This window comes from Pygocentrus nattereri, chromosome 6 (assembly GCF_015220715.1).
Source record: "Pygocentrus nattereri isolate fPygNat1 chromosome 6, fPygNat1.pri, whole genome shotgun sequence".
Taxonomy (NCBI): Eukaryota; Metazoa; Chordata; class Actinopteri; order Characiformes; family Serrasalmidae; genus Pygocentrus; species Pygocentrus nattereri.
This window is the reverse complement of record NC_051216.1, coordinates 27,391,640-27,405,795: the sequence shown is the minus strand read 5'-3', so window position 1 is coordinate 27,405,795 and position 14,156 is coordinate 27,391,640. Positions and strand designations below refer to the sequence as shown.

Here is a 14,156-nt window from a genome sequence, read left to right as displayed (position 1 = left end):
GTATCTGACCTAAACTCCTTGTTCTTTCTGCTTCTGATAAGAACTGGAATGGGAGAGATAATTGGGACACAGGCTCCATGCTTGTTTTGAAAACATGTACTGCTGATATCATCACTGTAGCAGCACGGTCCTTTACGGTGGTGGAGGGTGGGTGGAGCTCCTGCTGGTGATGAGCTTGCGAGCGGAGTTGTCTATCTGATGGTTTATGAGCTTGTTTTTTCCTTTGAGGTTGTGGGGGAGATTTGTTTAATAAATCATCAATTTGGCTGAGCTTAATTTTGGCCCCTTTCACTAACTCCTTGAGGGGTTGCTGAGTCCATGAGGCAGTAGGTGACTGTGGAGAAGTTGAGGTGATTTTCCGCTGTACCTGAGGACTCGCTGACCGTGAAAGCATCAGTCTTGTCCCTACAGATACAAGCTTCTCCATGGTTTCTGGGAAGTTCAGGTGAGGTGATAAAGAGGTGGAGGTGGAGGATGGGGTAGAGATGCTCCTCCTGTAGAGATGGAGGATGGTGTGGATTGTTTATTCAGTTGTGGTGTTTCAGGCAGCTGATACAGCACAACATGGCTCCCATCTGATAACTCCTCATCCTCTTTGGGGGGAGGATGTTGTGTCTCTGTAGTGGTGACAGTGTCCTTGGGTGTTATCGCTGACGTGTCTTCACCAGTGGAAACAGAGAAGTTATACAGAGAGAAAATGAAGTTTTCTGACAGGAGTTTGACACCCCTCTTGTTAGTTTGTAGTCCATCTCGTTTGAAGAATTCTCTCTTCCCGAAAAACAGATTGAAGTTGTCAATGAAGTTCAGACCATTTGACCTGCAGGTTTTCTGCAGCCAAACATTTAATGCCAGTAGCCTTGAGAACATATTGCAGCCCCCTGCAGGCAGAGGGCCACTGATGAATGCCTGGATGTTTAATTTCAGCAGTGTGGAAAAAAGATCATTAAAGTCCCTTTTCAACACTTCAGACTCCTCTTTTCTTATGTCGTTCTTCCCAACATGAATAATGATCCGTTTCACTGTTCTGTATTCAGCCAATAATGTTGGAAGCTTCCCATTCAGTTCAGAAACTGTGATGTTTGGCTCACATCGAGCTAAGAGTTTCTGATTGTTTTTCATGCCGTGAATAGAGTCATCCCCAAAAACAAGGGTGTCTGCTGTGGCTACGGCCTGTTGCCTGGTGGCTCTCCTGGGATGTTCTGAATGGCTGAATCTTCTGGTTCTCTCTGGGTTATGTTGACTGTTATTGGGAAAGTCATTGAGGTCTTGCAGTGGCTCAAATCTGTTTTGCAAATGAAGTGACTGGAACTGATTTCCTCTGTGTCTGTGCTGTGATCTTCCAGCAACAACAACTTTAGCATTAGCTGGATGTGCTATGTTAGCCGGAGTGGAGGATGAAAATAAAGAACTGTATGTAGCATGTCGTTTGGGTTTAGCTCCAACGCGAACCCATTGCTGGTTTTGCCCATATCTTTCAGCTGTACTCACGTTTTGGACTCATGTTCAGCCGGTCCAGCTCTATGCATCTCCACTGCTCGCTGCTCCGCCAAACTCTCTGCCCGCTGTCCGCTAGCATCATTCCCACACACAGATCGTCCACGAACAGCGCTGAGATGCCATTCATTAAACTCAGATAACAAGGTCCGAAAATTTGTTTCTAAAATAGTCATTCTTTGTAGAAGATTGTAGCAGTTCTGGCAGCACATGTGCTCTGAACCAAAGCGAAGAGGCATCTCTCGCTAAGTAATATCTGTTCTAACAATTCTCTGTTCAGTGTCCAATATCAGTTGTCCACATGTCACCCATTAGAGTTCTTTTTCAATAGCCATTTCAGTGTCCTAATACAATACTGTAGGTCATTACTATTTGATATTTTCAGTTGCTAAATAACATGTGTTGAAAATTCATCTATATAACAGTACGCTGATACTGCTTATTAAATTTCCAGGTGCCTGAATTTTTTGTCCAGCATTGTATGCTCTACTTGTGTTGTGATGTGATACTACAGTAACTTTTGCTCCAGCAAATTGGAGCAAAACGTAGATGGCAAAGCATGCTGGCTTTTTCACAAGCAACAAAGAGTGCCTTGTACTGTGCTTGAGACACAGATTTTGCCTTGTTTTTGGTGTTTCGGTTTGGTTGCTGTGTTATACTCTGGGCTGCTTCTGGGCCGCACTTTATTACCCGATTTATTTTATTTTATATCCAAATTAAAAGTGCTATTGTAACTAGAGTAGCATGCAAGCAGTTTATTTATATAGCACTTTTTACAACAGGTGTTGTCACAAAGCAGCTTTACAGAACAATCACCATTACATGCAGTTGTTTTTTTTTCAGTTAAATGTCAGAGTTCTCACAGCTGGTGTGTGTGTGTGTGTGTGTGTGTGTGTGTGTGTGTGTATATATATATATATATATATATATATATATATATATATATATATATATATATATATATATATATATATATAAATAAACATACACACAAGGCAGCTGTGTGAACTCTGTGACCTTTATTTATGTACATGTGCATGCACAGAGTCAGAGCCTGCTATATATAGGTTGTATAGGGTTTCCCTAACCATATTAACTCTTCAGATATATTTTGCTGCTGGAGTTGTCACTTTCTCCATGTCTCCATGTGTGGGAGGGCATGTGGTCTAGATGGGCTTGGCCACCCAAGATTAGAGAACCCTTAAAGAGGTCTTCCTCCCAGCCGCTGCATGCAGCCCTCAGGGTCGTGGAGTCGTAATGAGAGAGCTTTTGTTTCAGAACACATCACTTCCTCTACCCCCAATGTGGAAATAACATGTGCTCAGACCATACCAGACTGTTCCACTTTGTCCCACACGGACCATAAAAGGAGAACCAAACAAGACCTCAATACTGGCTTTTATGTGAGTGTGAATTTTTTACACTCTTTCTTTTAAATAGGCTTTTACTACAAGTTGTTGCTGTACTGGAACAGTTCATTTCTTGCTTGGCTACAATATGAAACTCTCTTTTTCTGTTTCTTTAAAAAGGGAAGGCTTTGTGTAAAACGTAAAATACATTATTTAAAATAAAAAATATTATTTTATATATATATATATATATATATATATAAAATTATATATTATTACCATGTAGCACCTGAACTATAATGCATAATGCATTCCAGTTTGAAATTTTAATCAATAATCAATGTTTCTCCTACCATAGAAATTAGGGGTCAGACTGCCCAGTTGTTCCAATCACTTGTCCACTAATCCTAACCTTAGTGGCTGTGCATTAATCACAGCAGTAAGGCAGTAATAGTTGTTCTTGATGTAATTGATTTTTAACTCTAACAAAGTCCTCCAGGTCTTTCTGGCATTCACTGTGGTGTTTGGCTGCTGAAATGAGCCTAGAGCCAATAATTAAACTAGAAGCGTTGTGGCATGAGTGGAAAACTAGAGCCGCTCCACCACGACTGTTAATTCTGACTGAGCATGACTCTGATGCATCATGTAAGAGAACTGAAGAGCTTCAGGAAAGAAGCTGTTTCTCAGTCTGGTTGTTTTACTCTTACTGCTCCAGAGCCTCCTACCTGAGGGGAGTGGGACAAAACGTATGTGTGCTGGATGGGTGGGGTCCTTCATGATGCTGGTGGCCCTATTCCTGCATCTGGAGGTGTAAATGTCCAAAGTGGTGGGAAGGTTGACTCCAGCAGTCCTCTGTGCAGCCTTCACCACCCTCTGCAGAGTTTTCCTTTCTGCCGCAGAGCAGCTTCCGTGCCACACGGCGATGCTGGAGCACAGAATGCTTTCTACCACACATCTGTAAAATGAGGTGAGGACTGAGCTCCCGAGTCCAGCACACCTCAATCGCCTGAGGAAGTAGAGGTGCTGATGTGCCTTCCTGATCAGGCTGGAAGTGTTATTACTCCAGGTAAGATTGTTACTTAGGTGCATGCCCAAGTACCTATAGCTGGAGACCACTTCCACTGCAGATCCTCTGATGTGTAGGGGGAGGGGAAGGATGATGTATTTGCCCCTTCTGAAATCCACAATCATCTCCTTTGTCTTCTTCACATTGATGCAGAGATTGTTCTTACTGCACCAACTCTCCAGGTGTTCCACATCCTGCCTATAGCCAGACTCATCACTATTTGTGATGCATTCAACCGCTGCCGTGTTGTCCGCAAACTTTACAATATGACAACCTGGATAGATAGCTGAGCAGTCATAGTGAGCAGGGTAAACAGGAGGGGGCTCAGCACACAGGCCTGAGGAGAGCCAGTGCTGAGGATGATGGTGGAGGAGATGCTGTGGATCCTCACAGACTGCGGCCTGTTAGTCAGGAAGTCCAGAACCCAATTACAGATGTGCTCAGTCCCAGTGTATGGAGTTTGTAAGCCAGGGTCTGGGAACCATGGTGTTTAAAGGCAGATGTGAAATCCACAAAGAGCATACGGACATAAGAATCCTTACTCTATAGGTGGGTGAGGGTAGTGTGGACCACAAAGGAGATGGCATCCTCTGTGGATTGGTTTTTCCGGTACATGTACTGGTGTGGATCCCCAGTGACGTAAATTTTGGCTTTGATGTGGGTCATAACCAGTCTTTCAAAGCACTTTGTGACTATTGGGGTGAGGGCTACTGGCCGATAGTCATTGTCCGTTCACTGTGTAGGTCTTAGAGACTGGGATGATGGTGGTGGTCTTCAGGCATGTGGGGACAACTGCCTGGATTAAAGAGGAGTTGTCTGTCAGCTCTTAGGAGAGTTGGTCTGCACAGCACTTCAGCACTCACCCCGGAATGTTATCTGGGCCAGCAGCTTTGCGGGGATTAATCTTCCTAAGGATCCTCCTCACCTCTGTTTGGGTCACACTGAGGGACTCTTCTCTAGGTGGTGGAGTGAGTCTGGTGCTGAGGGGCGTGTTTTGGGTCCTCAAAGCGGGTATAGAACTTATTCAGAGCATCGGGCAATGAGGGGTCCCTAGTGCATCGTGCATCTCTGGTGTTGTAGTCTGTGATGCACTTGATGCCCTTTCACATGCTCCATGGATCCTGGGAAGAAAAATGACCCTGGATCTTCCAAGCGTATGCAGCTTTGGCCCTCTTTACTCCTGCAATCAGCTCATGTCTAGCTCTACTTTTTTGTAGTTTTCTGTAAATCGCCAGACCTGAAGGCAGCATCCCTGATTTTCAGCAGAGTCCTGGTGGTGGTGACGTCCTCAACACACTTGCTGATGTACCTGAGGACAGCAGATGTATAATCCTCTAGATCCAGCTCCCCCTTATACACAGCAGCATCCCTGAACACCTGCCAGTCTGTGCACTCAAAGCAGTCCTGCAGTACAGAGTCACCATCACTGGGCCACACAGTAATGGTCTTTGTGCGTCTGGAGCGTCTCAGCGGGGGGATGATAGGCAGGGACCAGCATGATTGAGATGTGATCGGAGAGGCCGAGGTGGGGGCGGGGCACGGCTCTGTATGTGTCTCGTATGTTTGTGTACGCATGGTCCAGTGTGTTATTTCCCTGTGTTGGTATGGTGATGTGCTGATAAATCTTTGGCAAAGTGTTTGTCAGGTCTTCGTGGTTAAAATCCCCAGCCACCACGTGAAATGACTTCCTATAATGTACTTTGGGATTATATTTAATGACTTATGTTTTGCACCCAGGAAGATCAGATCGCTTAGGTGATGCTGAGCTACTTTGCTGCTATTCATTTTACTGCATTTGTAACCATACAGAAATAAGCAGTACATTTCCTTGTAATCATGATGATCCAAGTGGATGTAGTCCCAGGTTCTACACTTCATAAATGTTTATGTATTGGGATTAGCGTTGGAATCAGCAGATATGTACATACGCATTTCATACATATGTCCACGATTGACCCACAGTCACCATATCTGTATAACCTATTTGCTGCTGTTTCAAGCTAGAAACTGCTGGCATTGGAAGTTGCAAAAGTATAATGCATAATGTATCAAACTGTGCTTTGTGTGCGTGTGCTGACTGCTATTAGTACAGAAAGCTTCATAGGTCGACATTGGAGTGTATTACAAGCAGCACAGATGCGCTCCCTCATACAAAATGGTCACTAATAAAAAGTAAATTTATGAATATTTAAAGTCATCTCTATTTATCTAGACAATCAGGTGACATTCTGTGCTGGTGCTCTCGTTCTAAGTGTTGCTTTTTCCACCTCTAATTGGTTCCATTTTGTTTTCCAGAGCCTGACTGTATTAAATGGGAATGGAGTCAAGCAAATAGGAAATCAGCTGAGGTAAGGCTTGATTTATTCTTTGCTGTTCTTGTCACCCCCATTTCCTTATTATATTTTTGGTCCTGTGGTGTACATACAAACCTAGAACATCGAGAGTAGACTTCTTAACCTATTAACCACATTTAAACAAAGCTGAGAGAGTGACTAGAGAAACGGGAACAGAGATGAGGACGACTGCGTGTTAGAGGAGGAGTGCTCTCTTGGGGAATCTTTTCTCAGAAGAAGTGAGCCAGCCGCATGGTGAGACAGTGATGCTGCAGTTACAGAGAGTTTTTCCTGGTTTTAACGGAGTAAAAACCTGTCAGGGGACACAGCGAACGTGTATGGAGTGAGTTTACAGCAGCCTGTCTCCTGTGTATACTCTGCCAAGTCTTTGTAATACTCAGAAATAGGTCTCCACTTCACGTACTACTTACTATATTATAGGAAACTCATGGAACATAAAAGGAAACTGGAGCATCCAATGTGTCTATGCAGATTTCGTGTCTTCTCAGAGGTGTACTGATTACTAAATGTAACTTCATTTAGAGAAGGAGTAATTATCACTTTTCTTTTTAAATTGTAATATTTCTGTGATTTTGTATTTATTTATTTATGTTGGTAGCAAAATAAATTAATAGGTTTGTAATAATAGTAAGAACATAACATTTGGGTCTTATTCACTAATATTTTTCTGTGTTTTTTTTTTTTTTTCTTAAATTTGTTCTTAAAAGTTCCTAAAAAAATAGTCGACATCAGGTACATGTGTTCTTAAACTGCAAAACCTTTTGTACCTTTGTGCTTGATTGTGCCTGGATTCTATTATTACCTGGTGGTGGTGGTTGTTGTTGTTGCTGCTGCTGTCGTTGCTGTTGCTGTTGTATTTAATAACAGTGGATTAATAATATATAATTAGAGAAAATGTAATTGAATTTTTGAAAAAATGAAAACATTCAATAATAGGGGTTGTCAGTGATACAGTTTTAAAACAGCTGTTTTACAAACAGAAAAAAAGCTCCACAAATGTGAAACAGACTTTGGCTCTTCCGTTTGTGAATCATGTGACTTTTGATTTTTTTTCACCTTTCCAAAGATTTTCTCACAAAAACGCGAAGTCAGTTCTTTGTCCAAGTGTCGTGATAGCACTACAAGTTGAGTCTCTGTCTAAAGATATTAGCAGGATTGTAAGAATTCCGGAAGGAGAGTCGTTCACCCTCACCACCTCCAGTGTTTCTGAGCTCCTGAAAGAGCTGGTGGACCACGCTCATCGCACGCTGGCGCCCAAACCAAAGTCTGGTGATCCACCGTGGCCCGTCACTGCGAGGCTGCATTATGAGAACTGTGTGGAGATTCTCAGGAAAGCGAGACGTCAACAGCGGATTACGGTCTCAAAAATGAAACTTTCGGTCTTTCCTGAGTTCACCGCCAAGGTGGCAAAAGCTCAAGCTGCTTTCAGTGAGGTCCGTACACAGCTGCGTGCCATGGAAGGAATTTGATACAGCACTCTTTACCAGGCACGGCTTAGAATAACTCATGGTGGTAAGCACCATGACTTCACCTGTCCTGAGGAGGCTGGTTGATATATAATATTTGACTGCTCATTTTATTTTATTTATTTGATTAGGAAAACCTCCTTGCATTGAGGATGTTTCATTCTTTAATTACGGTACACTGTGGGTGTTTTTCAATTTCTTATTTAAACTCCCGTTTGTGCTCAGTCCCATGCAAACTTTGTTATCGATTTTTGTTTGTATTGACAAAAAATAAATAAATAGTCTTGCTGCTCACCTTTTACTGTTCAATACTGTTACGTACAGTTAGGACTGTTATGTATGTATAAATACATGGGAGCATATGTTTACATATGTGTGCACATTTTACACACGTTCATTTAGTCTCGGAGTCCTCCACAACGCGGGTTCTGCCATTCGATCCATGCTTTGCTATCGGGGGTACTATCTACGTGGGTTAGGCTCATGTTGGAGCCAGTGCAGCTGTCCTCATGTTTGGGTATGTAGAGGATGTTCCTGGGGTAACTTTTGGGTGGGGTGTAGTGGGGTAAGTTGTGTTCATCTTTCATGGTGGTGGGGTGTGGTGTGTGTGTTTTGTGTTTTTTTTTTTTTTTTTTGTTTTTTTTGTTTTTTTTTGGTCCCCTCTTTTCTTTTCTTTTAGTCTCCCCCTCTTTGTAATCCCTCCAGCGGGTCCTAGGATGACCCTGGGGTCTTATCCTGGTAGGCCGTGCCTGGTACACCCCCACTGGGAGGCATCCAGGGGGCATCCAGGGGGCATCTGAATCAGATTACTGCTGCCGCCTGTCCCAGCCTGCGGCCAATCTCACGATCCCTCTTCCCATCACTCATGAACAAGACCCCGAGATAACTCCTCCACCTGGGGCAAGTCCTTTCCCCTTACCTGGAGAAGGCATGCCATCCTTTTCCAGGCTAAGACTGTAAATATATGGTTTTCAAATCGCTCTTCTTTTTCAGCTCCCTGGAGACTCAACTCTCTACTATTATCAGACAATACGTTTAATGCTTTCATTTTATCCTCCATTGATGATTTTATTGCTATAAACAAGAATGACACAACTTCGTTTTCTCTCTTATGGGAATCTGTTAAAGCTGTGTCAGCAAATGATCTCCTACAGCACATTTAAACAGATTGCATAAACTCAAGCTACAAGATTTAATGACAAAAATTGCAGACTTAGATAGACTTAATTCGGTTAACCCAATGTCTGCATTGCTGAAACGCCGACTGGAGCTACAGGCCGAAGATAATCTTATTACCACAACTGTTGCTGAGCAACAGTTGTTACGTACATGCAGTAACTACTATGAGCACGGGATAAACCATCTAAACTTTTGGCCCATCAGTTAAAAAGACAGACTACATCACATTTAATTCCTCAAATTAAGGTCTCTGCGAGTGTATTATGTTCTGATACATTGTCTGTTAACGCTGCTTTTAAATCTTTTTATTCAAGACTCTACCAATCTGAATCAAAATCAGATGACATTGAAATGTCTGTTTTTTGAAGAATTAGTGTTTCCCTCTGTAAATCCCACTACCATAAAGGAACTTGATGCATCACTATGTTTAGAAGAAATTGCTGCTTCAATTAATGCCATGCAAGCCAACAAGGCACCTGGTGAATTCTTTAAAAAAAATTCAAGATAAACTGGCCCTGCTTCTCTTAGCAGTTTATAATGAATCCCTGCTGTCTGGGACCTTGTCCCCAACTCTCACGGAGGCGTCTGTTTCCCTTCTCTTAAAGAAGGATAAAGACCCCGCTTCCTGCGCCTCACACAGACCTATATCTCTCCTAAATATAGATGTGAAAATCCTGGCAAAAGCATTGGCTCTGCAGCTCGAAAATATTCTCCCAGATATAATTTCACAAGATCAAAATGGATTTGTTAAAGGGTGTCATCTTTTTGTGTGTGTCCGTACTCTCTTAAATGCAATTTTTACAAAACATTCCTCCTCTGCTCCTGAAATCATAGTTTCACTGGATGCAGAAAAAGCCTTTGGTCAAATGGAACTACCATTTTTCATTTTTCAACTTTGTACAAACTTTGTACGCCGATGACTTGTTACTGTACGTGACTGATCCAGCGAGCTCCCTTCCTCCAATTCTTTTGGTTTTGAAGAGGTTTGGTTTGTTTTCAGGTTATAAAGTGAACGTACAGAAAAGCGAATGTTTCCCAGTGAATTCACTTGCATTATCACTCAATCAGTCTGCTATTCCCTTTCAATTTGCTTTTACTGGGTTCAAATATTTAGGGATTCATGTATCTTGAACTTTGCCCTCTCTCTATCATTCAAATTTTTCTTTAATTAATACATTTAAGCAGGATTTACAGAGATGGAAATCTCTTCCTCTATCATTGATCGCTAGAATAAATGTCATAAAAATGAATGTTATGCCCAAATTTCTTTTCTTGTTTCAAACTATTCCTTTATTTTTGCCAAAAAAGTTCTTTAAGAATCTGGATTAGCGTATTACCTCCTTTATATGGGATTTAAATTAGATGGGGGGGGGGCTGGCCCTTCCTAATTTTTTGTTCTATTACTGGTCAGAGCACATTCAAAAGGCCCTTTGTTGGCTTCAATCTCCAGAATTGCTCTGTAGATTAGAGACTTGTTCTCCATCCTCTCCGCTTGCACTTCTCACTTCTTCCTTACCACTCAACCTGGCAAATTCTGCGTACAATCTGTTAGCGCTGTCTACCCTGTGAATCTGGTCTCAATTTAGACGTAATTTTAAGCTCACGTCTCCTTCTTTATTGTTACCTATATTAGAAAATCATCTATTTCCCCCTGCTTTGACTGACATAGCTTTTAATATATGGCATGAGAGAGGTGTCAGATCTTTTCTTGACCTTTATAAGGATGTTACTTTTTACAGTTTTGCTCAATTAGCTGCAGATTTTAATTTACCCCCCCCCCCCCCCTCATTGGTTTAGATATTTACAACTCAGACACTGTGTCTCTTCCCTTTTTCCAAATTATACGTGTCTTCCCATCACATAATCATAGGATGACTTTTTGACTTGGAACCGCTTTCAGAAGTCTATTAGATCTAAGATTTACTCGCATTATATCTAAGAACACTCTCTTAGTAAAATTAAAAGAGCTTGGGAACATGAGCTAGGTACCACTTTCACAGAGCAATGGTGGGACAACGCCATAAACAAAGTACGTTCAAGTTCGTTTGTGCAAGACTTCAGTTGATTCAGTTCAAAGTATTACATAGAATCCATCTAAGTCCCAGCTATCCAGATTCTATCCAAGTGCTGTCAGTGATCAATGTGATAAATGTGATGCTACTCCATGTTATGGGGCAGTCGTGGGCTGGAGGTTAGGGATCTGGCCCTGTGACTGGAAGGTCACATGTTCTTTTTTTTGTCCTTCTTTACATGAATTTTGTTCTGAATATTTTAAGATTATGACAATGGTTTTAGGAACCAATATTAATAAGAACCCTTTCATTGCAATATTTGGTTTTTCCACCGATTTTACCTTTGCTCAACAGAGCTCAGTCACATATTCTAGCATTTACGTCTCTATTGGTAAGACGCCTACTGGATATGTCTGCTTTTTGCTTTTATTCCTTAATAAAAAGAAGGAAAAAAATCATATCAAACCTGTAAATATATGTATTGTGATGCCCCATATGTGTATATCTGGCCATAGAACAAAATGTTACAATTAAAATAAACTTGATATTCATTAGAACATTGTGGCTGAAATACTGGGATGTTATATAATCTTGCAAAGTATGAAAGCAAAGTAAGACATCATTTTACACATGGGCTTTTGATTCTGAGGCAAAATCTCCCATTAAAGCCTCTTTAGTATACTGTAAATTAAATGAGTTGCTGACTGATGCTTGTCACTGCAGCTATTGTCTTGACTTTCACTGTCTTTTGTCTTTGCACTGTTTGCTATTTATCTTTTGTTACTGCACTGGAGAAGTAGCCTGATAGTGTTTCATTATACTGTACTACCCTATGTTGTATACTGATAAAGCTGAATTGAATTGAATATTTTAGGATTCGCAATAAGAAAGACTTCCAGCAAGCCTGCCAACACTATGATAAACTCTTATCTCAATTATTTTTTTTTTTATGTTTACTGTGTCAGTAATTTTGGAAGACATATTAAGGAAGTATAGCAATGCAGTTTCTGTTAAATTTAGAAAAAAGTATAAAATTATATATATTATATTTCTGGCTTTGTGAATTGATTCCTATGACTTAATGAATCTAACTACCTTCTTGAGGTCAACCCCCTAATCAACGTAGCTCTCTGCTTTTTGAAAAGTCCCTCCCCCTCATTTCTTTTTCTTGTCTTATCGTCTATCCGATATCTCTTCCCCTTACGCCATTGTTATTCATGTTGTGTGCCATATTTGTATAGCTTTTAGGCTTGACTAAGCAGTAAGTGAGGCACACAATGCCTCTAGCTTTAATTCCATGAATACCACTTAAGCCAATTCTTCGTAAGGAGATATCACTTTAGGACGCTCTCTCGGGTCCATTTAAAATATGTGAAAGTATGTTTTGAAACCAATGCTCTTAATTGTTTCTCCATCAGGCCTCCTGCTGATCTCTCCTGTTGATTCTGGAGCGCAGCGCAGGAGGGCACAGAGGGGCTGCTGAGATGAAGACGAGCCTGAAGCAGTGGCGGCGGCTGGCCCTGGTCCTCATGCTGACCTGGGTGCTGCTCTTCCTTGCCCTCTTCTCGTACTTCATGGAGTCACGGGTGGATGAGCCACGCACAGCAGTTGCTCTCTCGCACACAGACGCACGCCGCCTTGGCTCTGTGCGGGGGAACCCTCGCGCCATCATGGCCTCTCACCTTGAGCTGCCCACCAGTTCTGCCCCTGCCGCCTTCAGCCTTCAGCCTGAGCAGAGCCTGGAGCAAAATCCCAGCAGTGAGCCCCAGGTTGGCCAGCTGAGCCAGGAGGCCTACCCCTACCCTGACCCACAGAGCCTGGCTGCGTGGTCAGCGTTCGGCACCCAGGACGTGGGCGTGGTGACACGCAGCCGTGAGAGGCAGGAGGATGTCCGAGTCGCTCTTCATCAGGAACAAGATGAGGAGGAAGAGGAGGAAGAAGTGGTGGTGCGAGGTAGGACTACACAATTTAGCTTTAATAAAGTTAATCATTATCACCACATTGGTCTGTACGGATGTTGCAGAAGGCTGAAGTATGCAAGTGAGTGCTATAACTAGTCATAAAATTGTATGCTGTGAGCAACACAGTTGATTACTAATCACAGTTGATCAATTTGATCCACATAAAACAAGTTTTGTCAGAATGGTACTGTATGATAAAACAGTCTTGATTTGTATTTTGATAGTTTAGCTTTTAAACCTCTAAGGTTTTTTTACATTTTTCATCTAATTTAAACCAAATTGGAGAATACTTGCAGCCTATCATGCAGCATATGGAATAATCAGAAAGCAAATGCAACAGCTAATCAGACAAATTGCTGAATTACACTTTCACTCTGAGGAATCGAGCACAATGTAAGATTTTTCAGTTAAAATTGAAAGGAGCATTTCTGTATATAACTATATGGTGTGCGTGCACTGCAGAAAATCCAGAATACGCTGTAAAAGTGGAAATAAACACGTAAAAGTCAGGCACTGCATCTGATTTCACAGGAGGTGTTCAGACCATGTCATACATCTATGACTGTGATGTTAATATCTAGAGACGTTTGACGTGGTCTAAGATTTTTGTTAAAATTTTAAAGAACGACTATTTTCACACATTTAAAATGGCGTGTGTACGTGTGTGTACATGTGTGTGTACATGTGTGTGTACATGTGTGTGTACATGTGTGTGTGTGTGTGTGTGTGTGTATGTGTGTGTATGTATGTGCTGCTGAAACCCTGAAATGCCCTGTAAATGTCAGAGGTGTTGAAAAGAGAGGAAGGTTTTCAGACCAAGTCAGATGTCTTTATATATTAACGTCACATGCACAAACTCCTAAAGAAAAAAAAAAGGGTCAATGTTTAGGTCTCAAATATAAAATCAGTATTATACTGATGATGAGTTCTTTTTTGAATGCTCTTTGAATTCTCTTTCACCACATTTACAATTATCAGATTCTTTTTCTGGGTGAGAAGAGGTTCAAAGCACAGCCTGTGATACTAAATCTTATTCTGCCCATTATGCATTTGGTGTGCATAGTGTAGATTTAAACCTGGTGAACAAGGGGTACAGGAACATGGTGATTTGTAGATAAAGTTAGGCTTGGGGATAAAATGATCAAGGTCATCAAAATGAAACTTTTTTGCTGTTAAAAGTGATGTCATTTTAGTAATTCTGTATTAATCTTGGATTCATTTTGAACAGTTTCTACTTCAGTACACCAAGTACACTTTTATTTATTAAACTGATCA

General features: G+C 41.5%; 1 protein-coding gene across 1 annotated transcript in view; it reads left to right on the top strand.

The window, feature by feature from the left end:
* Positions 1 to 14,156, top strand: part of st6gal2a (ST6 beta-galactosamide alpha-2,6-sialyltranferase 2a) — a 68,704-nt gene that overhangs the window by 32,479 nt on the left and 22,069 nt on the right. Inside the window, exons 2-3 of the mRNA XM_017704675.2 lie at positions 6,205 to 6,257; positions 12,339 to 12,873. Coding sequence (XP_017560164.1) covers positions 12,405 to 12,873 — 469 coding nt within the window. The 5' untranslated portion in view covers positions 6,205 to 6,257; positions 12,339 to 12,404. The remainder of the gene's footprint in view (positions 1 to 6,204; positions 6,258 to 12,338; positions 12,874 to 14,156) is intronic.